Consider the following 15,929-nt stretch of genomic DNA (forward strand, 5'->3'; position numbering starts at 1 on the left):
ATTGATTCAGGCAAGAATCATCAATGGATGCTGCAAATTGTGAGCCAAAATTTGATTAGGAACAATATAGTTACATAGTATTAAAGTATCCCCCCCTCCAAATCTCTAGTTACAAAAGGAAAAATAGAATCTTGACAGTGGAGAAACATGGTGAATTTCACCTGAACCAAGTTACCAAAGTTAACATCACTGATAATGGTTTCTTCTATGTGTTTTATTGTTTCAGGTCTTATACTCACGTCTTTAATCCATTTTGAGTTAATATTTATGTATGGTACCAAATAGTAGTCTAGTTTTATTCTTTTACAGTTTTCCCAGCACCATTTATTGAAGAGACTTTCCTTTCTCCATTGTATGGTTTTGGCTCCTCTGTTGAAAATTAGTTGCCCATATTTGTGTGAGTTTATTTCTGGGATCTCAATTCTTTTTAAAAATTAAAAAAAATTTCCCCATGCCTCCACCCCCTCCCTTTTGGCAACCATCAGCTTGTTCTCTATATCTACCGTGTTTCCCCGAAAATAAGACCTAGCTGGACAATCAGCTCTAATGCGTCTTTTGGAGCAAAAATTAATATAAGACCCAGTATTATATTATATTATATTATATTATATTATATTATATTATATTATATTATATTATATTATATTATTATATTAAGACCCGGTCTGATATTATGTTAAAATAAGACCAGGTCTTATATTAATTTTTCTCCAAAAGATGCATTAGAGCTGATTGTCCGTCTAGGTATTATTTTTGGGGAAACATGGTATGTGTCTATTCTCTATATCTATGGGTTCTCAATTCTGTTCTATTCATCTGTGTGTCTGTTTTTTATGCCAATATCATACTGATTGGATTGCTTTAGCTTTGTAGTATAGTTTGAAGTCAGGGAGTGTGATACCTATGGCTTTGTTCTTTTTTTTTTTTTTTCAGGACTGCTTTGGCTATTTGCAGTCTTTTGTGGTTCCATACAAATTTGAAGAGTTTTTTGTTCAATTTCTTTGAAAAATGCCATTGGGATTTTGATAGTGATTGCACTAAATCTGCATATTGCTTTAGGTAATATAACCATTTTAACAATGTTAATTCTTCCAATCCATGAATATAGAATATCTTTCCTTTTCTTTATGTCTTCTTCAATTTCTTTCAACAATGTCTTGTAGTTTTTAGTGTAAAAGTCCTTCACTTTCTGTTTTAAGTTTATTTCTAGGTATTTTATCCTTTTTGTTGCAATTGTAAATGGGACTGTTTTAATTTCTCTTTCTGATGTTTCATTGTTAGTATATATTAATACAATTGATTTTTGTATGTTGATGTATCCTGCAACTCTACTGCATTTGTTTATTGTTTCTAATAGTTCTTTATGGGTGGAGTCTTTAGGGTTTTCTATGTATAGAACCATATCATCTGCAAGTAGCAACAGTTTTACTTTTTCATTTCCAATTTGGATTCCAATTTCTTTTTCTTGTCTAATTTCTCTGGCTAGGTCTTCCATTTACTATATTGAATAACAGTGGCAAGGGTGGGCATCTTGTTCCTGATCTTAGAGGAAAAACTTCCAGTTTTTCACCATTGAGTATAATGTCAGCTGAGAATTTGCCTTATATGGCCTTTATTATGTTGAGGTAGTTAACTTCTCTACTCATTCTGAGTGTTTTTTTTTTATCATAAATGTATGTTGTATCTTATCAAATGCTTTTTCTGCATCTATTGATATGATCTTATGGTTTTTATTTTGTTAATGTGGCATATCAATTGACTGATTTGTTGATACTGAACCATCTTTGCATCCTGAAATGAACCCCACTTGATCATGATGTATGATCCTTTTACTGTATTCTTGTATTCTGTTTGCTAGTATTTTTGTTTAGGATTTTTGTATCTATGTTCTTCAGAAATATTGACCTATACTTTTCTTTCTTAGTGTTGTCCTTGCCTGGTTTTGATATTAGGGTAATGTTGGCCTTGTAAAATGAGTTAAGAAGTATTCCCTCCTCTTCAATTTTATGGAATCGGTTGAAAACGATTGGTATTAAACCTTCTTTGAATGTTTGGTAGAATTCACCAGGAAGGCCATCTGGTCCAGGCAGGTTTTTGATGACTGTTTCAGTTTCCTTACTCGTGATCAGTCTGTTTAAGTTTTCCAAATCTTCATGATTCAGTCTAGGAAGCTTGTATATATCTGAAAATTTGTCCATTTCTTTGAGGTTATCAAATCTGGTGGCATATAGCCTTTCATAGTATTCCTGTATAATCCTTTGCATTTCTGTGGTATCTGATGTAACTTCTTCTCTTTCATTTCTGATTTTATTTATTTGAGTCTTCTCCCTTTTTTTCTCTATGAATCTAGACAGAGATTTGTCATTTTGTTTTTCTTTTCAAAGAACCAGTTCTCTTCGTTTCATTAATTTTTTTCTATTGTCTTTTTGTTCTCTATTTCATTTATTTCCACAGGGATTTTTATCATTTCCTTCCTTCTGCTGACTTTGGGCTTCATTTGTTCTTCTTTTTGTAGTTCTTTATGGTACAATATTAGAATGTTTATTTGAGATTTTTCTTGTTTCTTCAGGTAGGCCTGTAATGCTATAAACTTATCTCTTAGTATCTCTTTTGCTGCATCTGGAAAAGTCTGGTATGTCGTATTTTTATTTTCATTTGTCTCTATTGTCTTTTGATCTCTTCTTTTATTTCTTCTTTGACCCAATTGTTTTTCAGTAGCATGTTTTTAATCTCCACATATTTGTGGTTTTCAGTTTTCTTCTTATAGTTAATTTCCAGTTTTATACCATTGTGGTTGGAAAATATGCGTGGTATGATTTCAGTCTTCTTAAATTTCTTTAGTTTTGTGCCCCAACTTATGGTCTATCCTTGAGAATGTTCTGTATGCACTTGAGAAGAATATGTATTCTGTCATTTTAGGATTGAGATTTCTATAAATATCAATTAAGCTCATTTTGTCTACTGTGTCATTTAAGGCCAGTATTCCTTATTGACTTTCTGTCTGGATGATCTATCCATTGCTATCAAAAGAGTATTCAGGTCTCCTACTATAATTGTATTTTTGTCAGCTTCTCCCTTTAGGTCTGTTAGTAGTTGCTTTATATATTTTGGTGCTTCCAGATTGGGTGTATATATATTGATAAGTGTTATGTCTTCTTGTTGAGTTGTCCCCTTTATCATTATAAAATGTCCATCTTTGTCTTTTGTTATCTTTTTTATCTTGAAATTGATTTTGTCTGATATAAATACTACTACACCTGCTTTCCTCTGGATGCCATTTGCTTGAGGTATCATCTTCCATCCCTTTGCTTGTGTTTGGAACTGAGATGAATCTCCTACAGGCAATATATAATTGGGTTTTATTTTTTAATCCATCCCACTACTTTGTGTCTTTTGATTGGTGATTTCAGTCCATTTACATTTAGGGTGATAATTGATATATGGGGATTTAATACAGCCATTAAATCTTGTTTTCTGGATCCTCTCTATCTCCATTGTTTCTTTCCCTTTTTGATTCTGTCTGCTATGTTGGTTTGGCAGTTTACTATTATTTTTTTCTCTGTTTACACTTTTTTAAATGTTTCAAGTCTCAGCTCTGGATTTTTGTTTTGTGGTTACCATTAGATTTGTGTAAAATGTCTCACACATACAATAGTTCTTTTTTTTCAGATTGCCTCTTACCTTCATTCATCTGTACCTGTTCAGTCATTTTCCTCCTCCCCTTTTGTGATTTTGTTGTCACAAATTATCCCTTTTTAGGTTGTGCATTTGATACCAAATTGCAGCAGCTATATTTTTAATGTCCCCTTTAACCTTTATGTTATAATTATTTAATATCCTGTTCTGAAGTAGATTTGCAGTTTCCTGCTTCTGTTTGTTGGTCATTTTACTAACAGTTTTGTATACTTCTGTCTTTTTTGTTTCTGGTGGAAGAGCTCCTTTCAACAATTCTTGTACTGCAGGTCTCGTGGTGGTCAATTCTCTCAACTTTTATTTGTCTGGGAAAGGCTTTATTTCTCCTTCATATCTAAAGGATAACTTTTCTGGATATATTATCCTTGGCTGATTGTTCCTCTCTTTCAATACTTTGAATATTTCCTTCCACTCTCTCCTGTCTTGTAATTTTTCTGCTGAAAAATCTTTTGATAATACAATAAGGTTTTCTTTGTAGGTTATAGTAATTTTTGCCCGACTGCCTCAAGAATTCTTTGTCATTGATTTTTTTTTTAAAGATTTTATTGGGGAAGGGGAACAGGACTTTATTGGGGAACAGTGTGTACTGCCAGGACTTTTTTTCCAAGTCAAGTTATTGTCCTTTCAGTCTTCATTGTGGGGGGCGCAGCTCAGCTCCAGGTCTACTTGCCACTGCTAGTTGCAGGGGGCGCAGCCCACCATCCCTTGTGGGAGTCGAACCAGCAACCTTGTGGTTGAGAGCCCACTGGCCCATGTGGGAATTGAACTGGGAGCCTTCAGAGTTAGGAGCATGGAGCTCTAACCGCCTGAGCCACTGGGCCGTCATTGATTTTTGACAGTTTTAGTAAAATGTGTCTTGGAGAAAGTCTTTTTGCATCGATATAATTAGGTGTGCTGTTAGCTTTCTCTGTTCTAAAGTCCAGTTCTTTCCATAGGCTTGGGAAGTTCTTATCAATATTTCTTTGAGTAGGCTCTCTGTTCCCATCTCCCTCCTTCTCCTTCTGGCATATCTATTTTCCTTATGTTGCTCTTTCTAATTTAGTCAGATAGTTCTCAAAGAGTTCTTTCATTTTTAAAAAGCTCTTAGTTCTCTCTCTTCTTCCTTCTGGGTCATTTCTAGGTTTCTAACTTCCAGCTCACAAATTCTCTCTTCCATCTGATCTGCTCTATTTTTAGTGCTCTCTACTGTATTCCTCATCTCCTTTATGGAGTTCTTCAGCTCCAGAATTTCGTCTTGATTCTTTTTTATACTTTCAATCTCTTTGGCAAATTTCCCCTTTTATTCCTGGGATCTTTGAACTGCCTCTGTGTTTTCCTGTATATCATTGAGTTTCTTCATAACTGCAATCTTGAATTCTCTGTCATTTAAATCACTATCGTCCATGACTTTGAGTTTGGTTTCTGGATATTTCATTTTCTTTCTGTGTTCCCAAGTTACCTTGGTTGTTCACAGTATTTGATGGATTGTTTCTCTGCCTGCACATTTGAGGAAGTGAACTCTTTTCTTGTTTAATACCATTTTGCTCTCAACAATTCAGCAGGTTGATATAGGCAGGGTACTCTCTTTTTGTTATGCTGCTTGGGACATCTCAGTTTTCTTTACCAGGCTCTCCTGAGAAGTGTAGGGCAGGGGATGTAAATTTGTAATCTCATGGCTCCACCCCCTTTCCAGTAATGGTGGTCAGCTGTGTTATTTTAAGCTTCCCAACCACCGCTACCCACTCTGCCAGGATGGGGAGAGGAAAGAGAGCTGCCTTGTCAGGAGAGAAACTGTTTCTGCCCCTTGTACACTCCAGGTCATAGTGTGAGGGGCTGCAGCCTGACTTCTCTGCTCCCAGTAGAGCCGCAGTGGGTGCGAACTGGCATCAGTGGCTGCCTTCTGCTTCCTTCCCCCATTCCACTTTCTGTGTTCATTCCAATACACTCCCCGTTAAATATCTCAATGTGTGGCTCTTTTGGGCATGTTTGTGTGTTGAGCAGGGGATCCTGTGTTGAATTATAGTTGTCTGACTTGTTGTAAGTTTAAGTGGAGAAACAATGGAGTCTGCTCACTCAGCCATGATGCTGATGTCACCCTGGGTTACTCCTGTTTTCTAACTTAGATGTAAAAGTTCTAAATAAAATATGAGCAAACAAACCTAGAATTATACCAGAAGAATAATTCATAACGGCCAAGTAGGGTTCATCCCAAGCATTCAAAAATGCAAAATTAGAAAAAAATTCAAGACATTGACATGTGAAGAAAGTAAAGCATAGGATCATTTCACTAGGTGCCAAAGCAGATGAATCTCTTTCCTATGTCTGCAAAATCCTTCAACTTATGAATCTTTGGAGAAGCAGAGCCTGGCTCCCATTACAGAAGCTGAAAAAATCAGATACTTGCTTTCTTTGACCTCCTTGCAGCTAGGTTACAGGCACATGACCAATCAGACTCACACCCACACTGTGAATCAGAAACTAGTAACACAGAGGAGTAAGGGTGGTGCAGGAATCTCTCTCTGTAGCAGGGAGGTTGTGATAACACTGAGTTCCCGGCTCAGCAGCTGGAGTGGTGCAAGCTTCAGTGACCTGGTCTTAAAGCAGAAGCAGAGTTTTGCTCACCGGACTGGTTCTGCAGCCTGGTTTTGGGCACTGTTCCTGGCTACACACTTCCAAGTCTGGTTCTCTAGCCCTCACTGACAAGTCTGTGAAGTAACCAATGTGTTTTTAATAAATTCTTTTGCAGCCTGTATTAGCCAGACCATTTTCTGTTGCTTATAACTAAAAACCCTGATAACAATGCCGCAAAAATCAACAGCCTCAGGGGCCTTTTTCCACATCACGGCCTCTTTCTATGCAACTTTCAACCTTACTTTCTGCTACTTGCTACCTCATTTTCCCCAAATTTTCAAATACTTTTTGCAGCCAGAAAAGTATATAAATGGCAAGGCTACAGATTAACTGTATCTGGCTCAAGTGTCCATCCCTTGTCCCATCCCCAGAGGTGAACAGATAGGGGCAGGTTCATGTGGATGCACGGGAGACAGTAGGTGGGACCTTTTCATCATTAGAAGGGGCAGTGGACCAACAGACATGGTGGCTGAGTCTCTGAAACAGGCACCTACTTGGTGTTTGGAAGTCCTAAAAACCTTTCTAGAGGGAAAAATTCTAGGCTGGAACTTTCCAGTTAAGTAAGAGTTTACACAGAAGGGGATAAGGGGTAAGAAGAGAGTCCAGGCACAAGAAAGAGAATGGTCTAGAGCAGAGGGTAGAGTGTTAAGAGAGGGGGCTGGACAGTAGGCAAGGGTCAGATCACACGGGACTCTACAGGCCATGTTAGGCATCTTAGACTCCCTCCTGAGAGCTCTAAGGAGCCACTGATGAGTTTCATGCAGTGGAAGGATTGGAACAAATCTGAAGTTCTGAGAGACCACTACGGTGGGAAATGGGAAGAAGAAGGGAAGTTAGAAGCTGGGAGAGCAGCTGGGAGGCTGCTGCGGTGAAGCAGTGGAGAGAAGATGGCACTCTGGACTAGGAGTGGCGGCAGGGGAAATGGAAAGAATTGGATTTGGGAGAAATCAGGAGGTAAAATCAGCAGGACTTGGTGACAGGTTGGGTGTGGGGATGAGGGAGGGGAAGAGTTAAGGATGACTATCAGGGGTTCTGTTTGTATTGACTGAATGGCTAGATAGATGAGCGGATGACGGTGCCATTCACCAGGTCGGACAACACAGGAGGATAAGCCACTTGGAGAGAGATGCTGAGCTCAGTTTTGAACATATTGTTTTAGTGCCTTTGAGACATCCAAGAAATCCAAAAGGCAGTGGGACATATGTGTTTGGATCTCAGGAGAGGAGTCTGGGCTAGAGATAAAGATCTGAGAGTCACTGGAGTATAGGTGGTGGTTGAAGGCAAGAAAGTGGATGAGGATAATCTCAGGTGTTTGTGTAGCATAAGAAAAGAAGAGGGCCGAAGAACCAAAGTCTGGGGGCAGGTTAATTTTCATGAAGGGCAGAGGAAGAGGAATCCACAAAGACGATTGAGAAGGGCCAGTCAGAGAGGTAAGAGGAAAACCAGGAAAATCAGCGTCGTGAGTCCTAAGGTGGGGGTGGCCATGGGTATGCAGGCTTCAGAAAACAAGTAAGATCATAATGGAGAAGTGTTCAGTGGATGTAGAGGGGTGGGAACCACTGGAGATCTTGGCAAGAACAGCATGGAGGAGTGGGGGGTAAGAAACCAGCCCAGAGTTGGGTGAGAAGGCAGCGAGAGGTGAGGGTTAAAATTAGGCAACTCTGATAATATAGCTGTGAAGGGGAAGTGAGAGTGGCAGCTGGAGAGGCTTCTAAAAGCTGGATGAGGGTGATGGTTGGAAGAGTCCACTCCCAATCTCCCCAGTGTAGAAGGAAAGTGGGAGAGAATAAAGCCTAAAGGAAGGCTTGGGGGAAAGATGTGGAAGGGGGTGATAAGGGCCTGTGTCCGGGAGGGAGACTGTTCACCAGGTCACAGGAGTCCCTATCAGGCTGGCATTTCCGACCCATCCCCAACCCCTTCCTGACTCTGACCAGGCCCTCCCTGGAGCTGGTAGAAAGAAGGACAGAGTCACATCCTGGAAGGAGCTCTGTGCCTGCGGTGGATTGTCTTCTGCCGACCTGTAAGCTGGGGTTGGGGCTGGGGAAGAAGGGGTCTGAGGGAGGGAAAAGGGCCAAGGACCTGGAGCTAGCAGTTTTGGCTTTGGGGGGCCAGGGTAGGAGTGGAGAGGATGGGAGGTGTGGGAGCCAAGTTTCTGGAAAGGATGCTGGAGGCTTCAGCAAGGGCTAGGGCCTGTAATGCCGGGGTGCCCACTCAAGCTCCCCTTACACACAGGTCCCCATGCCTCTCCTCCTCTTGCTGCTCCTGCTGCCAAGCCCTTCGTATCCCCACTCCATCTGTGAAGTCTCCAAAGTGGCCAGCCAGGTGGAAGTGAACTGTGATAATCGGGGGCTGAAGGCACTGCCTCCAGATTTGCCAGCAGACACAACCATCCTCCGCCTGGGTGAGAACCCCCTGGGCACCTTCTCCACGGCGTTCCTGCTGTCTCTGACTCGCCTCACTCAGCTGTACGTGGGTGAGAGTCAGCTGACCAAGCTGCAGGCTGATGGGAAGCTGCCACTGCTGGAGACCCTGGAAATACCCCACAATAAGTTGAAACGCCTGCCCTTGCTAGGACGGGCATTGCCAGCACTCACTACCCTGGATGTCTCCTTCAATGAGCTGAACTCGTTGTCTCCTGACACCCTGGATGGCCTGAGCCAACTCCATGAGCTCTACCTGCAAGGCAACAAGCTACAGACTCTGCCCCCCCGACTCCTGGCACCTACACCCCAGCTGAAGAAGCTTAATCTGGCTGCAAACAAGTTGAAGGAGCTGCCTCTTGAGCTCCTACATGGCTTGGAGGAGCTCGACACCCTCTACCTCCAAAGTAACTGGCTGCGAACGATACCAAAGGGCTTCTTTGGAAACCACCTTCTGCCTTATGTTTTCCTCCATGGAAACCCCTGGTTCTGTGACTGCAGCCTCCTCTATTTCAGTCACTGGCTGAAGGAAAATGAGAAGAATGTCTACTTATGGGAGAAGAATATGGATGTCAAGGTCACGACCCCCAATGTGGCGAGTGTGCTATGTATAAATATTCCCAAAACACCCGTTTTTGCCTACTCAGGGGAGGGCTGCCACCCCCTTGGGGGAGAGGATGACACAATCAGCTATGACTATGAAGAGGAGGACCAACCGGGTGACACGGCGCCTGCAATGAGAGCTGTGGTCAGCTTCTCTAGCAGCACCAAAGCCCACGCCACCCACTACCCACACGCTACTTCTCCAGACAGCCAAATGCCCTACTTGCCTCCAACTCAAGAGTCCACTAAGAAACAGACCATATTCCCAACCACCACAGAATCCATCACATTCTCCAAAACTCCAAGACCCACTATTGAACCCACCAGATCCCCGACCACCCCAGAACCCACAACCCCAGAGCCCACCACAACCCCAACCAGTCCAGAGCCCAGAATCCTGACCACGGCAGAACCCACCAGATCCCCGACCACCCCAGAACCCACCACAACCCTGACCACCCCAGAACCCACCACAACCCCAAAGCCCATCACAACCCCAACCAGTCCAGAGCCCACAACCCCGACCACGGCAGAACCCACCACAACCCCGACCACCCCAGAATCCACCACAACCCGGACCACCCCAGAACCCACCACTACCCCAGAACCCACCACAGTCCCGACCACCCCAGAACCCACCACAACCCCAGAACCCACCACAGCCCCGACCACCCCAGAACCCACCACAACCCCGACCACCCCAGAACCCACCACAGCCCCGACCACCCCAGAACCCACCACAACCCCGACCACCCCAGAACCCACTACAACCCCGACCACCCCAGAACCCACCACAGCCCCGACTACCGCAGAACCCACAACTGCAGAACCTACCACAGCCTTGACCATCCCAGAACCGACCACAACCCCCACAACCCCAGAACCGACCACAACCCCGACCACCTCAGAACCGACCATCTTCTTAACTACCACAGAACCCACCTTACTCCCTACTACCTTAGAATCCACAACAATCATCACTGAGTTTGCCGACCTCCTGAAGGTCCGTGGGGTGGCTCTAGGGAAGGTGGATAGCTCCAGAAACGACCCTTTTCTCAGCCCTGACTCGTGCTGTCTCCTTCCCCTGGGCTTCTACATCCTGGGTCTCCTGTGGCTCCTGTTTGCCTCTATTGTCCTCATCCTGCTGCTGACCTGGGTCGGGCATGTGAAACCACAGGCCCTGGACTCTGGCCAGTCTGTTGCCCTGGCCACAACCATGCACACCACACATCTGGAGCTGCAGAGGGGAAGGCAAGTGACGGTGCCCCGGGCCTGGCTGCTTTTCCTTCGAGGGTCACTCCCAGCTTTCCGCTCTAGCCTCTTCCTGTGGGTCCGGCCTAATGGCCGTGTGAGGCCTTTGGTGGCAGGACGGCGGCCCTCAGCCCTGAGTCTGGATCGTGGTCAAGACCTGCTGGGTGCAGTGGGCATTAGGTACTCTGGCCACAGCCTCTGAGGGTGGGTGGTTTGGGGACCTTGAGAGGCTCTAATGGGCATTCCTACTGGGATCTAGCTGGGCGTGGGTGGGTGGGTAAGGAGCACACCATCTGAGGGAGGTCTTACTTTTCCTTTATCAGAAGCCTCCTTTTCACACCACAGGAATACAACCTCAGACCCAGCAAAACAGGATGGGTAGTGAGATGGAGTCGTGTGGGTTACAGAACAAAGCTCCCAATGCTGCACGGGTATGGGAGGGTCACGTGGGATTTCTCAGGCCACTGTTTTTAACACTTTTGGGAAGTTTTCAGGAAAAAGTAAATAAACAGAATACTGTGGTCCTATTTATCTGTGTATTGAAAATTTGAAAAGAAATTCATCAAGATGTGAGCCCTGATTGTCTCTGGTGGTATAAATATGTTTTTTCTTTCCTTGGCTTAGGATTTCCTAGTTTTCTACCACCATATATTATTTGTATAATAAAAAATTTAAAAAAAGAAAAACTGGATTCTTTTTGTGAGGGAGAGTCGCTGTGGAACCTGTCACTAGCATTCCCAAAGCCCCAGCTGTCCCCACCCTAGTTGCACTACTCACCCAAAAAAGCTCTAGTTTTAGCCTGCACTTTCCCTGCCTGGGGTGCCTACCTCTCTCCTGCAGGGGTGACCACCCGCCAGGCCACCCCAAGCACCCATTTCAGCTCAAGAACCAAATTTCCCTGGAGCTTAGTAATACTGTTGCGGCGTGCCTGCCTGAGGCCCGCAGGACTGAGTGAAGGTAGGGGCCTGCTCCCACCTGCGACCTCGGAAATGCAGCTTTCCTGCTTAGCCCAGGTGAGCGCGACAGGGGAAGGGTGTGGGCTATCTGGTTGGGTTTTACTGAACAGTCTGAGTTGCCTGCTCTCAAGCTAGGATGCAGGCAAAAGGAGCCCACTTCTTTCCCCTGGTGCCAGAGAGTCTGACATTCCCCTTACCACGTTCAGTGGGGCCTTTCTCCTGCCTTGTCCCCAGCCCAAAACAAGGCTTGGGGCCCAGAGAACGGGAGTGAAGACTGAGCCTTTCTGGCTCCATGGAGACCCCTGCTCCAGATGGTGCTGGAAGAATCTTCCTAACTTGAAAACCTGACTGCTTCCCTACAGCTTTGAGCTCTTCCCTGGGCAGACACAAACTCTTGAGCTTGGCAATCAAGGACTTCTGTGCACTGACCCATCGGACAATCTGACTTCATTTTTCTCACAACAGATTCCTCATAACCCATGCTCCAGCTGTTGCAAATTTCACACAGATCACCTGCTTCCCAGCCTTTCTCCTCTAAGCCTTTGTTCTCCTGTCAGCCAGGAGTGCTGCCCCGCCTCCCTTTCCTGTCCAGTCTGCTACTGTGCACAGGTCTCTCCTCCCCCCGGCTGGCCAGGTGCTCCAAGTTACCCAGCAACTGTCTATTGCTACACTCCCTGTTCCCCAAGTGCTCCTGTGTCATCTTCCCCTCTGGACTTGGAACTCCTTAAGTACTAGGTTCGGGCATCAAGAGTCTCAAAGCAGCCACTACGGCCCAGGCTAGCAAGTGTATGGAGCGGGTAAGAAGAGAGGCAGAGGTGGGAGGGCCCAGCAGGGATGCCAGGCTGCTGAGCTCCACCTCTTCTTCTATTGATGAGGCTCTGCCAAGGGGACAGCTCCCACCTGCTGCCTGCCTGTCCCTTGGCCTGGCTCAAAAGGCTTCAGGCCTCACTCTGCCCAACCCTCCTTCCAGTTGACCTTCCCATGCCCTTTTATGCCCAAAGAGGTTTTTAGGCTCCTCGAGGGCAGGCCTTGGGAGTCACACAGCTCCTTCTAAAGAATCAGATAAGGCAGTCACTCTAAGGCCTACGGCCCAGATCAAGTCTCTGGCCAACACCCTCCTGTTTCCTCAAGCTTCCAGTCTTTGGGGGTCTGGCTCCTGTGCTCACTCCCTCAAGCTCTGCCCCTCTCCTCCCCACAGGTCAGCCTTTTTTTAGATTCTTTATTCCCTCCCTCTTTAGGCCACAAAAGCAGTGACAGACCCTAAAGGCTTTTCCTGGGGATTATGTGAGATGATTTGTGCTGACTTGTGCATCTGTTGCGTTCTTGGGTGAGTGGCTGGAAAGCAAGACACAGGGCCTGGATTTTGGTTTTCCTTACCCCATCAGCTGCTGCAACAAGACTGATTGACATATCACTTGCATGAAACCAGCGGTGCTTTTTCTTTAATAATTTTTCTTAAAAACTTCAGTTCCTGTTCTCTAAGGGGCATCTGCTTCTTGATCCAATCTCTTCCCACTCTGGGCCCCACAACTCTCCAGATTTGGTGGTGGTGTCATCAATCCAATTTATTGATTACGTCCTCAGTGAGGTGGAGGGCCACATCCTCTCACTGCAGACCCTTGACCATCTTGACAGCCTCTGCTCTCTCCAGTCCCCTCAGCTCTGCCTTAGTTTCCCCACTGAGAACTCTGTTGTCCTATGTACCCTGAAACCAACACCCAAGAGGAGGCTGGAAATTCTTCAGGAGTTTCCCAGCTCCTCCAAGGCACAGCCAGGGACAGAGAGGTCATTAGGGTCAGGACAAGCAGGGCAAGCTGGAGCAGGGGTAGGACAGACCAAAGTCCTTTACTGCAGAGAAGGGAACCACACTGTGGAGGTAAAATAAATAGAGGGGCCCAGGGCAGCAGTCCAGGCCCCCTGGGGGCACACTGACTATAGGAGCAGCAGGCGAGTTGGAGCCCCAGCACACCCGCTCCAGGTCCCTCGCCTGCTTCAGCCACTGAGGAAAAGACGCTTGTAGGCCTTGTTCATCTGCTCCAAGAAGATGAAGGTGAGGACGGTGTGGGGGCCCAGGCGGGCATAGTATGGTGTAAAGCCCTTCCACAGGCTGAAGAAGCCCTCGTAGCGGACGACCTTCAGCAGTACATCCTAGACAGGCAGGCAGGCAAGGTGTTAGGGCTAGGACCGGGCCTCTGGGTCCCTGGGCCTTATACCCAGCTACCCTTACTGCCCTCCCAGGGCCTCCAATCCTCTAGCCCAAGCCCCCAGCCCTGCTTCCTCACCAGCCCGTTTTTGTATTCCGGCTTCCCATCAATCATTCGCATGTTCTGGATCCTAAAGGAGAGGGTGAAGGGGTATGAGAGACATAAGGGTGGCCCTCCCATCCCTCCCTAGGTCCAGGCCCGCAGACTCACCGGGTCTTGACAATGTCCACGGGCATGGAGGCAGCAGTGGTGACCAGGCCACTGATCATGCTGGCACAGAAGTGGCACAGGATGTTGTCAGAGAAATAGCCTGGGGGAAACAGCGTAGGGGGTGGCAGTCAGCACAGAGCTGGCCCAGGCCAGGCTAAGAGCTGACGGCCCAGCTCTGGGTCTCACCTGAGTCCAGTAAGAACTGCTTGGATTGGGAGTAGGAGGCGAGCTGGGCAGCATTGACGACGACAGCCCGAGCCATGGTAGGGATGCAGCCCTAGGTGGGGAGGGGATGGGGGAAGAGTCAGAAATACCCTAGACTTGATCACACGTTCTCCAAGTCTCCAGATCCTTCACTTACCCTCCATAGTGTGGGGACTCCCTCCTCCTGGGCGATTCGAATCAGGGCATTAAACACGTTTTTGTAGCCACGGCGCTGGTCAGCTGGAAGTCTGGTGGGAAGGTAGGGAGAGGCCAAGCTCAGGACAGACCACCCTGTCCCGCAGGAGCAAAGAAATGGAGGCCAGAACAGGTGAATGCTCTGCTCTTGATCTAAGAAGTTAGTGCTTAATTTTAGATTCCAGGGAATGGGGCTAAAGGAAGGCTCAGACCTGGAACTCACCGGCCATCGGCAGTCATGCGGATAAGAGCCACCTCAGCTGGTGTTCCCACAAAGGCACCAGTTGCACCTGCAGTCATGCCAATCAGGGCCTTCAGCAGAAAGCCAGGGGGTGTACCATCAGCTCCAGTCAGGCGCTCAAACAGCACGGTATAGATGCCAAGACGAGTGGTGGTGTAGGTGGCCTGGCGCAGTAGGCCAGCTGACAGCCTGTGGAATGAAGAGGTCAGGATATTAGGCCAAGATCTGGAGCTGCCAACCCGCACCCTATCCCCCATCCTTTGGCCCCAATACCCGGTGTAAATGCCCCTCAGCCCTTCTGCCTTCAGGATGCTGGTGAGGGCATGGAAGCTGGTTTTGTACTCTCGTGTCTTGGCGCCTTCCCCACTCAGCTGCATCCGGTTCTTCACCAGGTCCAGGGGCTGCACAAAAACTGTAGCTCCCATCCTGGGGGAAGACAGGGGTGGAGTCAAGAGCCAGGTGTCCCAGATCTACCAATGCCCACTGGAGCCTGGCAACAAGGGGTCACAAAGGACAGGGCAAGCTATGTGACTAAGTAAGTGTCCAGGAGAGTGGTAGGCATGTGTATTAAGTTTGCGTGCATCAAGAGCAATGGCTCTGAAAAGTCCAGTGGTCCAGTAGGGGCCATGCAATGAAAGTGCTCCATGCAGCTCCAAGGGGGTCAAGCAGTGACCTGGGACTGCATGCAGTCCGATCAGGGAGGGGAGGTAGGCATTCATGACTTGGGGTTGATTCCACGTAGTCCGGCAGGAGCCATGCAATGAACTGGGATCTTATACAGCCTGGCAGAGCCAAGCAATGTGTTGGGCAACTCAGGAGGCCCAGCGGGAGCCGTGCAATGACCCTGCATGCAGCCCAGTGGGGGCCCTGCAATGGGTGAAAAAATCCTGGCAGCCCATCAAAGACCTCGCAATACACTGGGGACGGCGCTGACCCCGTGCCAGTTCGGTTCACTGCAACAGACCCAAAGATGAACTGGGCCCGGTTCCTTGCACCCGTCCCTTCCTCCTTCTTTCCCATCCCTGGGGCCTGAGCTTACCCGGCCAGGCCCCCAAACAGGAACTTGACGGACTTAGGGGAGGTACGGGGCTTTCCGTCCATCCCGCCGGTCCCGGGACTCGCCGTCGCCGCCATCATTACACGATGGCCCTGAGCTCCCGGTCTCGTGCGCGCGCGGCCCCGCTCGCGCCCAAGGTGACACCGCGCGCGCAACAGGGGCGAGGGCGCGCGCGCACCCCACTCGGGTTCTCAAGTCCAGCACCAGCTGGAAGCTAGCGCAGGCGCAGGCGCGTAGCGCAAAGGCGGCTGGGAGTAAGGCGGAGCTGAAGGAGGAGCTTCAAAG

General features: G+C 47.2%; 2 protein-coding genes across 2 annotated transcripts; one reads left to right on the forward strand and one right to left on the reverse strand.

The window, feature by feature from the left end:
* The first annotated feature begins 8,214 nt into the window (after window positions 1-8,214).
* GP1BA (glycoprotein Ib platelet subunit alpha) lies at window positions 8,215-11,214 on the forward strand. Its single transcript, XM_033089586.1, has 2 exons — window positions 8,215-8,323; window positions 8,536-11,214. Exon 2 carries the CDS (start codon window positions 8,542-8,544, stop codon window positions 10,777-10,779), a length of 2,238 nt encoding a protein of 745 aa, XP_032945477.1. The 5' UTR covers window positions 8,215-8,323; window positions 8,536-8,541; the 3' UTR covers window positions 10,780-11,214.
* Window positions 11,215-12,899: 1,685 nt separating this feature from the next.
* SLC25A11 (solute carrier family 25 member 11) lies at window positions 12,900-15,873 on the reverse strand. Its single transcript, XM_033090584.1, has 8 exons — window positions 15,627-15,873; window positions 14,861-15,013; window positions 14,570-14,776; window positions 14,309-14,399; window positions 14,134-14,224; window positions 13,948-14,047; window positions 13,816-13,867; window positions 12,900-13,681 (listed from the first exon to the last, which is right to left on the reverse strand). The coding sequence occupies exons 1-8, from the start codon at window positions 15,722-15,724 to the stop codon at window positions 13,526-13,528; spliced, it is 948 nt and encodes a 315-aa protein (XP_032946475.1). The 5' UTR covers window positions 15,725-15,873; the 3' UTR covers window positions 12,900-13,525.
* Window positions 15,874-15,929: the final 56 nt, after the last annotated feature.

Source organism: Rhinolophus ferrumequinum, chromosome 21, assembly GCF_004115265.2.
Source record: "Rhinolophus ferrumequinum isolate MPI-CBG mRhiFer1 chromosome 21, mRhiFer1_v1.p, whole genome shotgun sequence".
Taxonomy (NCBI): domain Eukaryota; kingdom Metazoa; phylum Chordata; class Mammalia; order Chiroptera; family Rhinolophidae; genus Rhinolophus; species Rhinolophus ferrumequinum.

What these genes read in the sequence shown, in the direction of transcription:
- GP1BA (XM_033089586.1), top strand. Translation starts at nt 8,542, where the DNA reads ATGCCTCTCCTCCTCTTGCTGCTCCTGCTGCCAAGCCCTTCGTATCCC.
- SLC25A11 (XM_033090584.1), bottom strand. Translation starts at nt 15,724, where the DNA reads ATGATGGCGGCGACGGCGAGTCCCGGGACCGGCGGGATGGACGGAAAG. An exon ending in GTGGACATTGTCAAGACCCG is followed by an intron (nt 13,868 to 13,947) that starts GTGAGTCTGCGG and finishes CCTCTCCTTTAG; the next exon opens with GATCCAGAACATGCGAATGA. An exon ending in CGGAATACAAAAACGGGCTG is followed by an intron (nt 13,682 to 13,815) that starts GTGAGGAAGCAG and finishes CTGCCTGTCTAG; the next exon opens with GATGTACTGCTGAAGGTCGT.